At 40.6% G+C, this 13829-nt stretch overlaps 1 protein-coding gene across 1 annotated transcript; it reads left to right on the top strand.

The window, feature by feature from the left end:
* On the top strand, positions 3623-4366 carry LOC109718527 (formin-like protein 3). The gene has a single exon (XM_020244788.1). It carries the CDS (start codon positions 3623-3625, stop codon positions 4364-4366), a length of 744 nt encoding a protein of 247 aa, XP_020100377.1.

The following is a 13829-nucleotide window of genomic DNA, read 5'->3' as shown; positions in this document are numbered from 1 at the left end:
ATCATCAAAACTCGAAGGAGAAATCGCAATAGTGGTTTGGTATACGAATTTGATTACGTCAGGTGTGTAGTCAAGTTTCGGAGACGAAACTTCTTTTAAGGGGGGGATAATGTGACGATTGAGAATTTAGCTGTGTAGTTAAACTCTATATTGATGATATTTTTGTGTGTAATTTAATTACATAAACACTCGTCAAGTTTCCGAAGAAAACGAGTTAGGATGAAAAAGTTACGCGACGTTTAGTAATCACTTAAAGTGAATAGTAACTCGGGTTTTCCGGAGAGGCCAATCAGTGAAGATGGCTTCTGGAGCGTATTGGACTCCATTCATAGCGATCCAATAGCTCATTTTCAACTGTTCGATTGTCCTGGACCCAATGGCACCAACGGATTTAGGTTTTAGAAGGGATTTTATCGCAAAGAGGGTTTTTATTCCTGGTTGTTCTTGCGTTGTAAAATTTCTCGTGCTCCGTGCATGTGTCCTGGAGTAGGGAGGAGGATGTTTCTGGTACCTACTAGCGGTAGGGAATTCAAATTCAAGTTTGAAATCGGGGTTTACTACTTTTACAAATATATATATATATATAGTCCGGCTGGGATACTATCGATAACACCAAGAATTTGGTGCTATCAAGTTTTCCACCGTTAGATTTAACCTGTCACGCCCCGAGACCCAGCGGAAGCCTGCCCGGCACGTGCCCAGACCCGCCATACGTCTAAAACGTACAAGGCGTCTAAAACAACAATAATGAAAGCAATAATAAAAGACATCTAGGATTATCAGAGCATAATAAATGTCTAAATGCTACAACCAAGGACAAGGATAAACTGTAAATCCACTAAATAAGACATAAAGTAAATACAATAGGAAATCCCGAATGCAAGTGCTAAAAGTAGGTACATAGGTGGTCTCTATACGTGGATACAGAAATCTCTCACTCTCCCAACTACAAAAAGAAAGAATAAACCACCTAGGCAAAGAACCGCTCCTCGCTAGCTAGCTAAGCGATCCCCTTGCCGCGATCCCGTGCCTCCGCCGGTGCCGAAGGCTCTGAAAAGTAAACCACGAAAACAGGGGCGTGAGAACTATTAAAAATAGTTCCCAGTGGGCAATTACTGACTTCAGTGAACTGCGCCACANCAATTATTTATATGAAAAAAAATTGTATCAATTCTTAAGTTATACTATACTATTTATCCAACCATTCAGAATTTTGTTGAATTACAATTCAAAACTTGATGACGAGAAGTTAGTTGGATGGTTCATACATATCTGTAGAATAGAATCACACCAATTAAATAATCTGTTCTAAAAGTTACCAATTTTGAAAGCTTTAATAATAATAATAATAATAATAAAGGGAAATTGCTTATATATCCCTGAAACGTTTTCGACTTTCTGATTTATTCCTCTTAGAAGGTTAATATTAAAAATATTTTTTTACGTTCCAACATATTTCGAATATACCCTAGAGTTAAAATCTGTTAATGAACTCTGTTATCTCTATAAAATTACTATTTTGCTCTTTCTAATATATCCTTCTACCAGCACCGACTTTACTTATTTGCTCTTAAGATAGGGGCATGAAAAGTATTTTGCTTTTTGATTTTTTCAAATATACCATTCTACCATCACCAATATTTCTTAATTGCTCTTAAGCTAAGGACAAAAGTGGCATTTTAATTTTTTTTTAACTGTGGTAGATATTTAATTTACGTTTAACCTACGTTAACTTAACAGATGATAACTATCGGGATATTTTGGAATAACGGAGGAACATATAAGGGGTATATTGGAAAGAAAAAAAAAGTAGGGATAAATGAGATATTTCCGAAGTTTTGAGGGATATATAGGCAATTATCCCTAATAATAATATATCGCTTTACATAAACAGTAAATCAGAATGGATAAATTGCACGCTGGGGTCTCAAACTATGCGTCAGGTGAGGCTTTGGTCCTCAAACTTTAATTTATTGTAATTTTTAACATAAACTTTTATAATTATTGTAATCAAGTCTCACTACATAACTTAGTTGGCTAAATGCTGATAAATTATTAATACAGAAATGACGTAAAAGTATTGTGGCTAATAATGCGATAATAATTAAATTGTTGTATTACTTATGTCAATAACGCGTCAATATTTAATCAGCTAATTAATTGAGCCAAGAGTTGCTTACAACAATTGTAAATGCTCGAAACATAAATTATAATAAGTTAAGTTGAGACCGAGCGTCCCTAGAGCAAGTGGCAAAGGGCTTGGTGGTTGGTACCCGAGATCCAAGTTCGAATCCTAGTTGATTCACATTTTCAGCTAAGTTTATTTCTAAATGAAATAAACGAAGCGGGTAGCGTGCTATCTATTTCTCAAAAAAAAAAAAAAAAAAAAGAGTTAAGTTGAGGACCAAAGTGCCATGAGCCACATAGTTTGAAGACCAAAACATGCCGGCATTCACCCAATTAGAATTTAGAAAGATATTCAAATATTAAACTGAAGCTATTGCTTGAATAAAAATGTTATAGAGACCACTTCAACTATTGCCTATTTTGATTTGCCCATCTGAATTTTTTTTTTACTTATTGATATTTTTTAAACGTTTAGTTCCTTTTTAAATCGAGTGATATATAATTTAATTAAAATAAAATTCTTTTTATATTTATCAGTGCTCTAGCCATATTCACAAATTCGGTATTCAATTAAAATTTACCAAGTTGAAATATTCGGGTTTGGTAAAAATTCAGAAAATTTGAAAAACGTTCAGAAATAGTTTGGTTAATAGATAAAAAATCATATGATAACAAAATTATATAAATTAAAGAATCAAAATTGTATAATAATTTAATTTTTCATCATTTTCTAGGTAATAAGTGAAAAATGAGTAATTCATGTGTAAGTTGATGTGTAATGTTTGCAATATTTAAATTAGTTGATTGATCTACGAATTTTTCGTATTAATTTTCTTACGATTTTCGGTCAACTAAAAATCGTGAATCTTTGGAAAATTTCTGAAAACTAAAGAACTTAATTTGTTACTATGATTCTGTTACAACTTTTATTTTTTTATTAATAAAGGTATAATAATAATAAATTGATCAAATAAAATAGATTTAAGTGATGGTCCTAACTAAAAATCCCCTATAGTTAAAGGGGCACTTACTCTTGGCTCATTTCCACCATTATATCAGAACCAGGTCCTCTTGTATCCATAATGGAATGAATTAATTAATTACTAAGCACTTCTTAATCCCATAATTATTAGGGCATCTAATTAGTGGGAGAATGACTTGCAACAGCATACCAGACACGGAATTAGAATCTAGGCAAAGTATTATGCTGCAAGAATGGAGAAAGAGTAACGCTAGTACGCCACCCCTTCTTATCCCATAATTAGACACTTCATTGTCATGCTCATCTCACTACTGATTCAGATCTAATTTGGATACGAGAGGTGGAAGATTACCATATACATACATAACACAAATAAAATTTTTCCTCCAATTCTTTCCTGTCGAGCTTCTCAATCTGTTAACTTTGGAGGAAAAGCGAGAGATCGAGAGAGAGAGAGAGAGAGAGAGCGAGAGAGAGAGAGAGAGAGAGAGAGAGAGTGCACTATCACTCACTATGTGTTGGGAGATCTTCTGTTGCTGCTCTAGTCCCACAGATGAAGGAACTGCTGCGCAAAAGCCGCCGCCGCCTTCAGGACCACCTCCGGGCTCGGCAATGAATGGAGTGAGCAGCGACTATGCGCAAAAGCCGCTGCCGCCGCCGCCGCCTTCGGGACCACGTCCGAGCTCGGAGACGAATGGAGCGAGCAAACCGCCGGGCGCAAACACGGAGGAACCGCCCATCGCAGCAACAGCAGCTGCAGCAGGAGGTGACTCCTCATCTCAGGAATCCGATAAGGTCGATCCCACGATAAAAGAAGGTAACAAAAAGAGCGAAGAAGTCAAAAAAGGCCTGAAATCTAGTACTAAGCAGCCAATCGACAACACAGCAACAGACAATCTGACAAAGGAAAAGGAACAGCAGGTTAAGGATGTCAGCTCGGAGAAAAGAGGCCACGACAAAAGCGCAGACCGCATATCGCTACAGGAGGGGAAGCCAACATTTGAGCATGCCCATGAAGCAGCAGCAGCAGCAGCAGCAGCAGCAGCGAGCAGTAAGCCCTCCTCTATTCAGAAAAATGAGACTGTAGGACTGCAAGCAAATTCTAGAAGGACCAACCAAGATCAAGGGAGGCGTGTATCAACAAGAGGGCCAGGAGAGGCCATGTACTACCGATTTCCGAGTGCCAACGGCGTCAGATCGGAAGCGAGCCCAATACCCAGAAAAGATCAACCGAGAAGAAATTCCCAAATCTGTTAGGGAGCCACCGGATCCAGGCATGCATGGCTCCATCTTTACACGCCTGCATGGCATAAGCTAGCTAAAGACATATTCAAGGCTCAGATCACTATAAAAAAGGCATGATTTGAGACAGTAGTGTTGTGATAGGAAAGCACAACGGCGGTGCTAAGAAAAGTGTGGAACTCTTAAATAAACTCTGCTCCTTTTCATTCCGTCTTTTCTTCTATAACAGTGATTGACATGTCAAAGATGCTTGTGCATCTACCTCCATATATGTTTGAGACTTACGTGAAATTTGTAAATTGAGTAGTGCTTCTATACCTTATTTTTCGATATCGCTCATTTATTTTTATTCAACTATTTAGAATGAGTAGTATTGTTTTCGGATTTGGGTTCGGATTCAAATAAAATAAAATTATGGGTATTCATACCCATTAACATCTGTAATTCACAGTTATTTTATCATTTCATATTCATAATCTGCAACTATTTCATTAAAAAATATTACAACATATTAAATACATTGAATTAAAATTTTTTTTACCTACATTCAATTTTTTTTGAAAATTTGTGATAAAAAATTAATATCTAAACTAGAGTAATTTAAAAGTTTCTTAAACAAATTAAATATATTGAATTCGTTATTATCAACATTAAATTTGTTAAAATTGTAACACAAAATTTCTCTTATTTAAATTTAAATATTAAATATTTAAATTCAACATACTATTTCTAAAATTTCGAAAATTAAATTAATGCCTAAATTAGAAGAATTCTAAAATTTTTAAAATTAATGCCTAAAATTTGGATATCAATCAAATCTTAAATTAATTCTTAAATTAGTGCATAATTAATGCTAAATTTAGGATATTAATCATTTTTTTAAAATTTTTGTCTAGTTTAATTACAAAAATATCTTCACATGAAATAACTTTTTAATCTGCTATATAATGAAATGATATTTTTAACATTCATTAATCAACGGTTAAGATTTTTTTTAAAATTTTTCATAAAGTAAAGTACCGGATCATTTCTCTTGTAAACTATATTCGTTGTAAAATATGTGATTAATTGATCGAAGAGCTTGTTCAGGTGNGGAAATGAGGAAGAAGATGGTGCTCCAAGGCCTCCAAGCAAGCTCTTCTCCCCTCCTTCTCCTTCTTCTCCTTCCCTTGCTCTCTCTAAAAGTGTAGGAAGAGTGTGAGGGAGAGAAAATGAGAGTGAGAGGGGAGGAGAGGCTGCTTATAGCCTCTAAAGTAACAAAATCCACATAGGCCCCTCAAAAACTCAAATTTACATCAGCCCGGTCTGGGCAGTTTTCGCCCAGAGGGACCGGTTTCCCCGACCTGGGACCGGTCTCTTAGCTTGCCCCCGAAAATCCAACGTTCGGGAACCGGTCTCTCCCAGCGAGGGACCGGTCTCTCCCCGCGCAGACGCGCTCGGGGACCGGTCTCAACTGCCAGGGACCGGTTGCCTCGCCGGCTACGCAGCACTGTTCACTGGGGGACCGGTCTGTCCTACCAGGGACCGGTCCCCGAGAGTAGAAACTCTCAGGACTCTGCCCAAAACTCTTGAGATCGAACTTTTAGGCCGGTATACCATCGACGGCCCTCCACCAAGTGTGGAAAAGTTCGGAATACAAATCGAACACTTGAACCTCGCACTTTGCAAAGGTCCAGTGTGCTACATAACCCCTTGATTATTTTTACCCGTTAGATTATACTATACAACCAACCAACCACTCAACCCTAGGAGCCCACATCATCCTAACCGTACATTTCCTAATCCAATGGCTAAAAAACTAATAGCACCAATTGCTTGGTGCTATTAATAGTATTCCAGCCTAGTTCTATATATATATATATATATAGTTGGACTGGGCTACTATTAGTAGCAAAATTTTATTGTTGCTACCAGTTTTTTAGCCTTTGGATCAACTCTTTTCATTATTTCTAACCATTGGATTAAATACTATAATCCAGTGGGGACCACCCTAAACCCTAAACCCTAAACCCTAGGGGGACCACTCAACCCTAGGGGGACCACTCAACTCTAACCGATTAATATCATCCTGACCTTATAATTTTTCATCCAAAGGTTAAAAACTTGATAGCAAAAAGAGCGTTTTACTATTAATAGTATTCCAGCCAAATTCTATATATATATATATGTGTGTGTGTGTGTGTGTGTGTGTGTATGTGTGTGTGTGTGTGTGTGTGTAGTTTTTGGAAATCGGAGAGATGACAGCTTTCGTTGCAAATCGGTGACCTTATCGGACGAAACAAAATAGTGGTTTCGATGCCCCGGTCGTCCTAAACACGTCAGGGTAGTTCGATCTCAAATCCGACGGACGAATCTCCGGAAATCGCATAATGTTCGCCGAGGGGTCGAAAGTGGCAAAACGAAAAATTCGCAAAACTCCCAATATTTTATGTACCGTTTTGCGTAATTTCGAACGGCGAGGTGCATACGCTCAAAATACACACGTCGTGAGGGACTCGGCTAAAAATATTATACTTCGGAGGGCTAACATGCAAAGCTTACATGATATATATATATATATATATATGAATTAGGCTACTGTACTATCTATAGTACCGGAGCTCCGGTACTATAGTCTTGTCTTCGATCTTATGGTGTTCAAATTAACGATCCAAATCGTTAAATATGATACAGGGTATATGAGGTTCTTAGGAATAAAATTTTAGTTTTTTTCGACATCGTTTACTTAGTAAATAAATTATGTCAAAATGGACGGTGGAAATTGAATAGTCTTTAAAATTTGAGCATAGGACTTTTAAATTCAAGATCAAGAATGTTAACCTTAATCTAGATAGTTTAAAGTATTTTCTATCAAAATTTGAAGAAATTTAGATTCTTCTACACTGTTAAACTCCGAACTCGCCATAGTAGCCATTGAAAATTGACAATTTTGAAATGGTTTGATCATAAAGTAAACTATGTCGAAAAAATATAAAATTTTATTTCTAAAAACTTTAAATACCCTAGATCAGTTTTAACAGTGTGGATCGTTGATTTGAACACTCTAAGATCGAAAACGAGACTATAGTACCGGAGCCCCGGTACTATAGATAGAATAGGAGACTAGCTCTATATATATATATAGAGCTCGGCTACTATACTCTTATGAGTACGATCGCCTTCGTACTCATAAGTCGTTTTCGATGATAGAGCTTCCGAATCGATGATCCATACCGTTAAATATTTTTTAGAGCATTTAAAACTTTTAGAAATTAAATTTTATAATTTTTCGATATCATTTACCTTACGATCAATAGCTCACAAAATTGACAATTTTTAACGGCCGGTATATGATGCTTACTAGTTTAACGGTGTAAAAGAATCGGAATAGCTTAAATTTTTGATAGAAAATTCTATTCATTACCTAGATAAAGATCAATAACCCCGATCTTAAACTGAAGGATCTGATCATCCATTTTTAGGACGTCGTTCGATTTTGACCCTTCATTTTATTTCCGCTTGATGGACTTTATAATGATTTCGAAAAGTTACGAAATTTATTTTCTAGAAGTTTTAAATACTCTAGATCATGTTTAACGGTATGGATCGTCGATTCGAAAGCCCGAACATCAAAAACAACTTATGAGTATGAATGGCTCTATACTCATAAGAGTATAGTAGCCCTACTCTATATATATATATGTGTGTGTGTGTGCGCGCGCGCGCGCGCGTGCGCGCATTAGGGTTCAACATGCAAACCCTAATCCTAGTCCTCTAGAAACTTCGAGCTGACCTCTCCAGCCACCACAGCACCTCCCTCTGCCCTAGCATCGCGTGGCTCGGCTGCCTGCGCACGCCGCCGGCCACCGGAGAAGGCTTCTCTTCCCTCTCCTCCACCATCTCCAACTCCTACCTTCACCACTTCTGCTTGTGATCAGCTTGGAGGACGCCTCAGCCTCGTGATCCTTTCCTGGCCGGGCCCCGACCTCCTGCGACCTTCCTCCGCAGGTCGCACCCATCCCGGCGTGCCACCGTCGCCATCTCGGCAGCTTGCAGCCAACTCGAGTCAGCTCGGGCCATGGCCAAGCCTACTTCCTCCTCTCGCGCCGCCTCCGCCTAGAGTCGGCTACGCCGCCTCCCATGACCTTCGGCGACCCTCCCCTACCGGTCGCCGCCGTCCCAGCGCGCCGCCGTCCCTGCCTTGGCAGCTTGCTGCCAAGCTGAGCAAGCTCGGACCGAAGCTGCCCCAGCTCTTGGCCCTTCTGACCTCCGGCAACCCACCGCCGTCGCCCGGAGCTCCCCGGCCGGACGCAGCTCCCTGAGCCAAGCCCTAGCAGTGCGGGCTCACGTTGCTCCGCCGCCCCTCAGGTTGTCTCCCGCCGCCGGTCGACGCGTGTCACGCCCCGAGACCGCTCCCAATTTGGTCCGGTTCGGGCACGCCGACAGACCGCCGAACGGACCGGGATTTTCCCTGTACGCGGACAGAGTCTCCCCTGTACGTTCTAGGCGTCGCAATCCAAACAATGTACATTACAAAGGTTCCAACCAGGAACAGTACTCAGCAAACAGAATTGCATCAGGAAGGTATCAATCAACATAAACACATCCTAAGATATTACAACATTCACATTAGATTCATTTACTTACATCACACTTTATATATTACATTCAACTTCCAAATACAATCTAAGTTATTACAAGTTTAATACATTTTATTCCTTTTATTTTCTATACCCCTAAGCTACGCCGACGGGGTACTGCTAGCTCTGGTCTCTGGGGGTAGGGCGCTATCTATGGAGCTACGCCCTTGCCTCGCGCCGCCGCGCCGCTCACGTGCGAACCTGTAAAACCCCAAAACAACGTGGGGTGAGAACCAACTCCATGGTTCCCAGTGGGTACGGCCACCCAAGGGAGGAGCTCGACCAACAGGTCCAAGGGAGGCAAATACAAGTTAGTCCAATAAACAGATAGATATGTATATCATAAACATGCAACTAACTTTACCTTGCTTTGCCTCACAACTGCAATGATGTCATGCTATATGCAACAGGAATATATGCAACAACTAGTAGAATTATTGATTCTACAATCAATCTCGCTAATCTTAGCTCATGTCATCCAACTCTAAGGTTTCCACTACCTTAGGTTATCACATTTACCACTAGCCCTCAAGGTTCTATCTACCTTATTCCAGCTAGCCACCCGACTCGGCCTCGAGTCAATCAACAGCGGATAATCCGCGCTCTGCCCGGCTCGAGGTGAAGGATCCTGTCGCATGCACCTCAGCCTGCAAGCCAAGAACCACATCGCCCAACGGTCCGCCCGAAGGTCCGTGCACCGTGGTCAGGGATCCGCCAGTGGGAGAGGAAACATAGCCGCGTACACCCATAGCCGAGATCCCCGATAGGGAGAGGAATATACCGCATCCACCCTAGCGCTCTTTGTTCTTGCTTAGTCATAATCCTCAAAGTTCTTTCCGGTGGGAGAGGAACATCGCCGCATACACCCGCGGTCCAAGAACTATTGAGTTCACAAGTACTGGGATTCCGGAATCGACTTCACAAGTCAAGGGTCCATATCCAACCCTATACTATTGACCTATCTAGGTCCAATGCACTTTCCACCCTAGGTCCAACTGACTCTAGGTCTAATGCCTCAATTTCACAACCTAGGTTTACCTTAACTCTAGGTTCAGTTCTCAACCTATGTTCTTTAACACTAGGTTAGATGCCACACACCTAGATCCCGACTCTAGGTTCATACTCAACCTATGTTCTTTAACACTAGGTTAGATGCCACTCGTTATTTATCCTAGGTTCAACAACACTAGGTTCAATGTCATCTATGTTCGACCTATGTTTATTAACACTAGGTTAATGCCACTCGATCTACTTGATATCCTATTTGTCATATCGAGTCCATATGCACATGCATCTTATCTAACATGCTCACATGATGTTACATGCACCTAGCATACATTCCAATGCACACATACATATCACTTGCATTATCACTAGCATGTATTCTATATCATATCATTTTACATGGATCTACTTAGCATTTGCATCATATTATTAACATGCATTATTTACATTTATATGCATCATCTATATGCCTCATTTACATTCATATGCATCAACGTGGATTCTTAATCATCTTAGACATAAAGGGCGACCTAGTCGCTTCGGTAAACACAACCCACCTTAACTCGCGTTCCGATTGCTCGTCGACACTTGCAATCGGCCTCCCGCGGCACTCGTGACCCGGTTCGGCTCGAACTCTTGCGCGACCACCCGAACGGCCACCAATCCGCGATCCGTCTATTCTGGAGTTTATTCCACGACACCACGATGCTCCCGATCCGCTTTCATGATTTTTGGAGGCTTATCTCGCGTGCTGCGGCTATCTGTACCAAAACAGACTGTTTCGTTAATAACTTCGCGTACGCTCGTCGGATTGTCGAACCGAGCGCACCAACGCGTTCGTTATACCCCCAATTAGGTTTACAGAGGGTTAAATGAGATCAAACCCATCTATTTACAAAAATCCCATTTTTGAGCCCTAGTTTGCGACTACGGCAAAATACCCCAAATCGATCTCCGATTCATGCATTAATCTACTCATAAGCATGCTAGGATTCCATCTAAACCATTCTTAGAGTGTATTAACCAAACCCTAAGAAATCACCATTAAAGAGCTTCCAAGAAGCTTACCTCCTAAAGCCTCTCCAAGCACAAGGAAGGAATGAAGAAGATGGAAAGCTCTTCCTCTTCTTCTTCTTCTTCTTCTTCCTCCTCTTCTCCTTCTTCTTCTTCTTCTTCTCTTCTATTTCGTTTAGAGAGAGAGAGGGGCACGTTTGGGGCTAAACGGGTGAGGGAAAGAGAGAGAGAGAGGTTCCAACCCTCTCTATACACTTAACCCATGCAACAATTGCATAAAAACCCCCCAACAAGTCTCTTTTTGCAACAGCCCGAACTGGGCATTTTCGGGGTTCGGGGACCGGTCTCTACATGAGGGACCGGTCTCTGAGAGACCGGTCTCTCTACCTGGGACCGGTCCCAGAGAGACCTCCAGCCCAGACTTAGCCAATTTTCAGCTTCGTCCGTTTTCGCTCCGTTTTCGCCCGTTTTCGTTCGTTTGACCTCCGATTCGTCTCAAATCGAACCGAGACTCTCCAAACATGTTTTCAAACATGTTTTCATCATCTTTCCATCCTCGCTAATGCCGGATTTAGCTCACGGCCCAACCTAGCCTTTCGGGTTTCGTTTCCGCGCCTACGCGCACTGAAACGCCCGATAGCTTCCGAACCTCATCAAACTTCACCGGGACCATTCAAACGGCTCTCCAATCGAATGTACACCGTAACTTAATAGTTTTGGAAGTCCGGTACCTTACATCCTACCCTCCTTAAAAGGAGTTTCGTCCTCGAAACCAACTCACCTCAAGTCCAATTCACTCCTCAACTCAACTTATTGAGCGACATAGGGTTCTAATGCACTTTTATACTCCGGGGTGGCCTTTCACTCGTTGGAATCATCCAAAGGCGCACCACGGAGGATGTGAGACCAGGTTCACTCACATTTGCTAAGCGTAACTCCAAAAGTGCATTACGGGTCTCCGCCATTCCAGTGGTAGCGCAAGTCGAAACTCAACGACTCTACGCGCTACAACATTATTCACCACTTGGCATGCAAGAACTTTTCTTTGCATTTTACTTTCCTGTCGGGGAACACACTCTGATTCGATCACCAACATTGCTTAAAAGCAGTATCATCGGTGCCTCGACCAATCGCGAGTGCTCCAACTACATATGGATCTTTGCTCTATCGCGAGATGGCCTACCCCAGCATATCTCGACTCTTAATCCACAAGAGAGCATTGTCCACAACTCCATGTGGCTATCCGGTATTCAAGTGCCTCCAAGAGACCACTTTCCTTTATCTCTCAATTGCCACTTCTAATCTCAAATCGCTCAACTACGAGATGGCCAACCGCGGCACATCTCTCGAACTTTAATCCATTAAAGAGCGTTATCTCCAAGTTTTTCCAACATAACCCAGCTTGCCTGGGCAAGTTTCAGGCTCGGGGACCGGTCTCTCCCTGCCTAGGACCGGTCCCAGAGGGACCTCCTCAATCTCACGTGTTCGGGAACCGGTCCCTCTGGCCCAGGGACCGGTTGCCTCGCGCTTGCCACAGCCCTCAGCCTCGGGGCAACCGGTCCCTCCCTCCTGGGACCGGTCCCCGAGAGCAAGCTCGCGTAGACAACGTTCGGGAACCGGTCACTCCCTCCAGGGACCGGTCCCCGAGAGCAAATTTGCCAAGTGCAAATTCTTGCACTATTTGCTCTCGCGGACTCCATTGCAATGCACTTNATGAAGTAACTATTCACGAAAGGGTGTTTCGTGAAGTGACCTTTCGATTGTGACTTTTCATTTGATCATAACTACCAAATAGTTATATGAATCAAGTTCAATGAATATAACCATTGATTCCAACGGGCATATGTACAAAAAGACACACTATAAAGATGTGTCTTTTCATATCATATTCTTTCACTAAAAGTCACATCTTTTCACTCTAAGAGTCATACCCTTTGATTAGAGTTGGATCCACTCACTAAGGGTTGCATCCATTCACTAAGAGTTGCATCCATTCACTAAGGATTGCATTCTTTCACGAAGAATCACATCCATTCACTAAAAACAATAAACAAAATATATTATTTTAAAATTTTCCTTACAAAATATGGGCTTCCGTTGTAATAATGGTCTTAATAAAACATGGTTTCTGAGCTGAGAATTGATTTTTTGAGGTCAATTTTATGTTTAATGGTTTTCTCTTACTTTCGATTTAACCATCACACTGAAACTAGGCGAGCCGATTTGAAATTCAGCGTAGTCCACTTGACTCAACTAGATTTCAATCAAATTTGGTACAAAAAAAGCGGTTGCCTCAGATTTCGAGTCAAACCAGGTCAAACTACGCTGACTCAATTGAGATATTTGAAATTCATAACAAGTCTAGAGTTAATGACCGAGTTCATATATTGTTCCTAAAGCAAGTGGCAAAGGATTTGATAGTTGGTATCTGAGATACCAAATTCGAATTCTAGTTGATTTACATTTTCAGTCAAGTTTATTTCTAAATGAAATAAACAAAACGGGTAGCATATATATTACCTATCTCTTTTAAAAAAAAAAAAAAAAAAAAAAAAAAAAAAAAAAAAAAAAAAAAAAAAAAAAAAAAATAAATAGAAGAAGAAGAAGAAACCGAGTTCATATGCATATGATTTGACCAAAGTTACTAATATATTTTATTTTAGATAAAACTAGAAATTTAATTGGAATATAGTCTATTTTGATTGGACTATTCGAACCTTTCAATGTTTTGATTTTGGTAATAATCTATATATCAATTTGTTTGATATAAATGGTTCTTCTAGTGTAAGTTTATAGCTTATTTTAGTGAAATAATAGTCACATGTATTATATGGAATATG

The sequence above is a fragment of the Ananas comosus genome, linkage group 12, assembly GCF_001540865.1.
Source record: "Ananas comosus cultivar F153 linkage group 12, ASM154086v1, whole genome shotgun sequence".
Taxonomy (NCBI): Eukaryota; Viridiplantae; Streptophyta; class Magnoliopsida; order Poales; family Bromeliaceae; genus Ananas; species Ananas comosus.
This window is presented reverse-complemented; position numbering and strand designations above follow the sequence as displayed.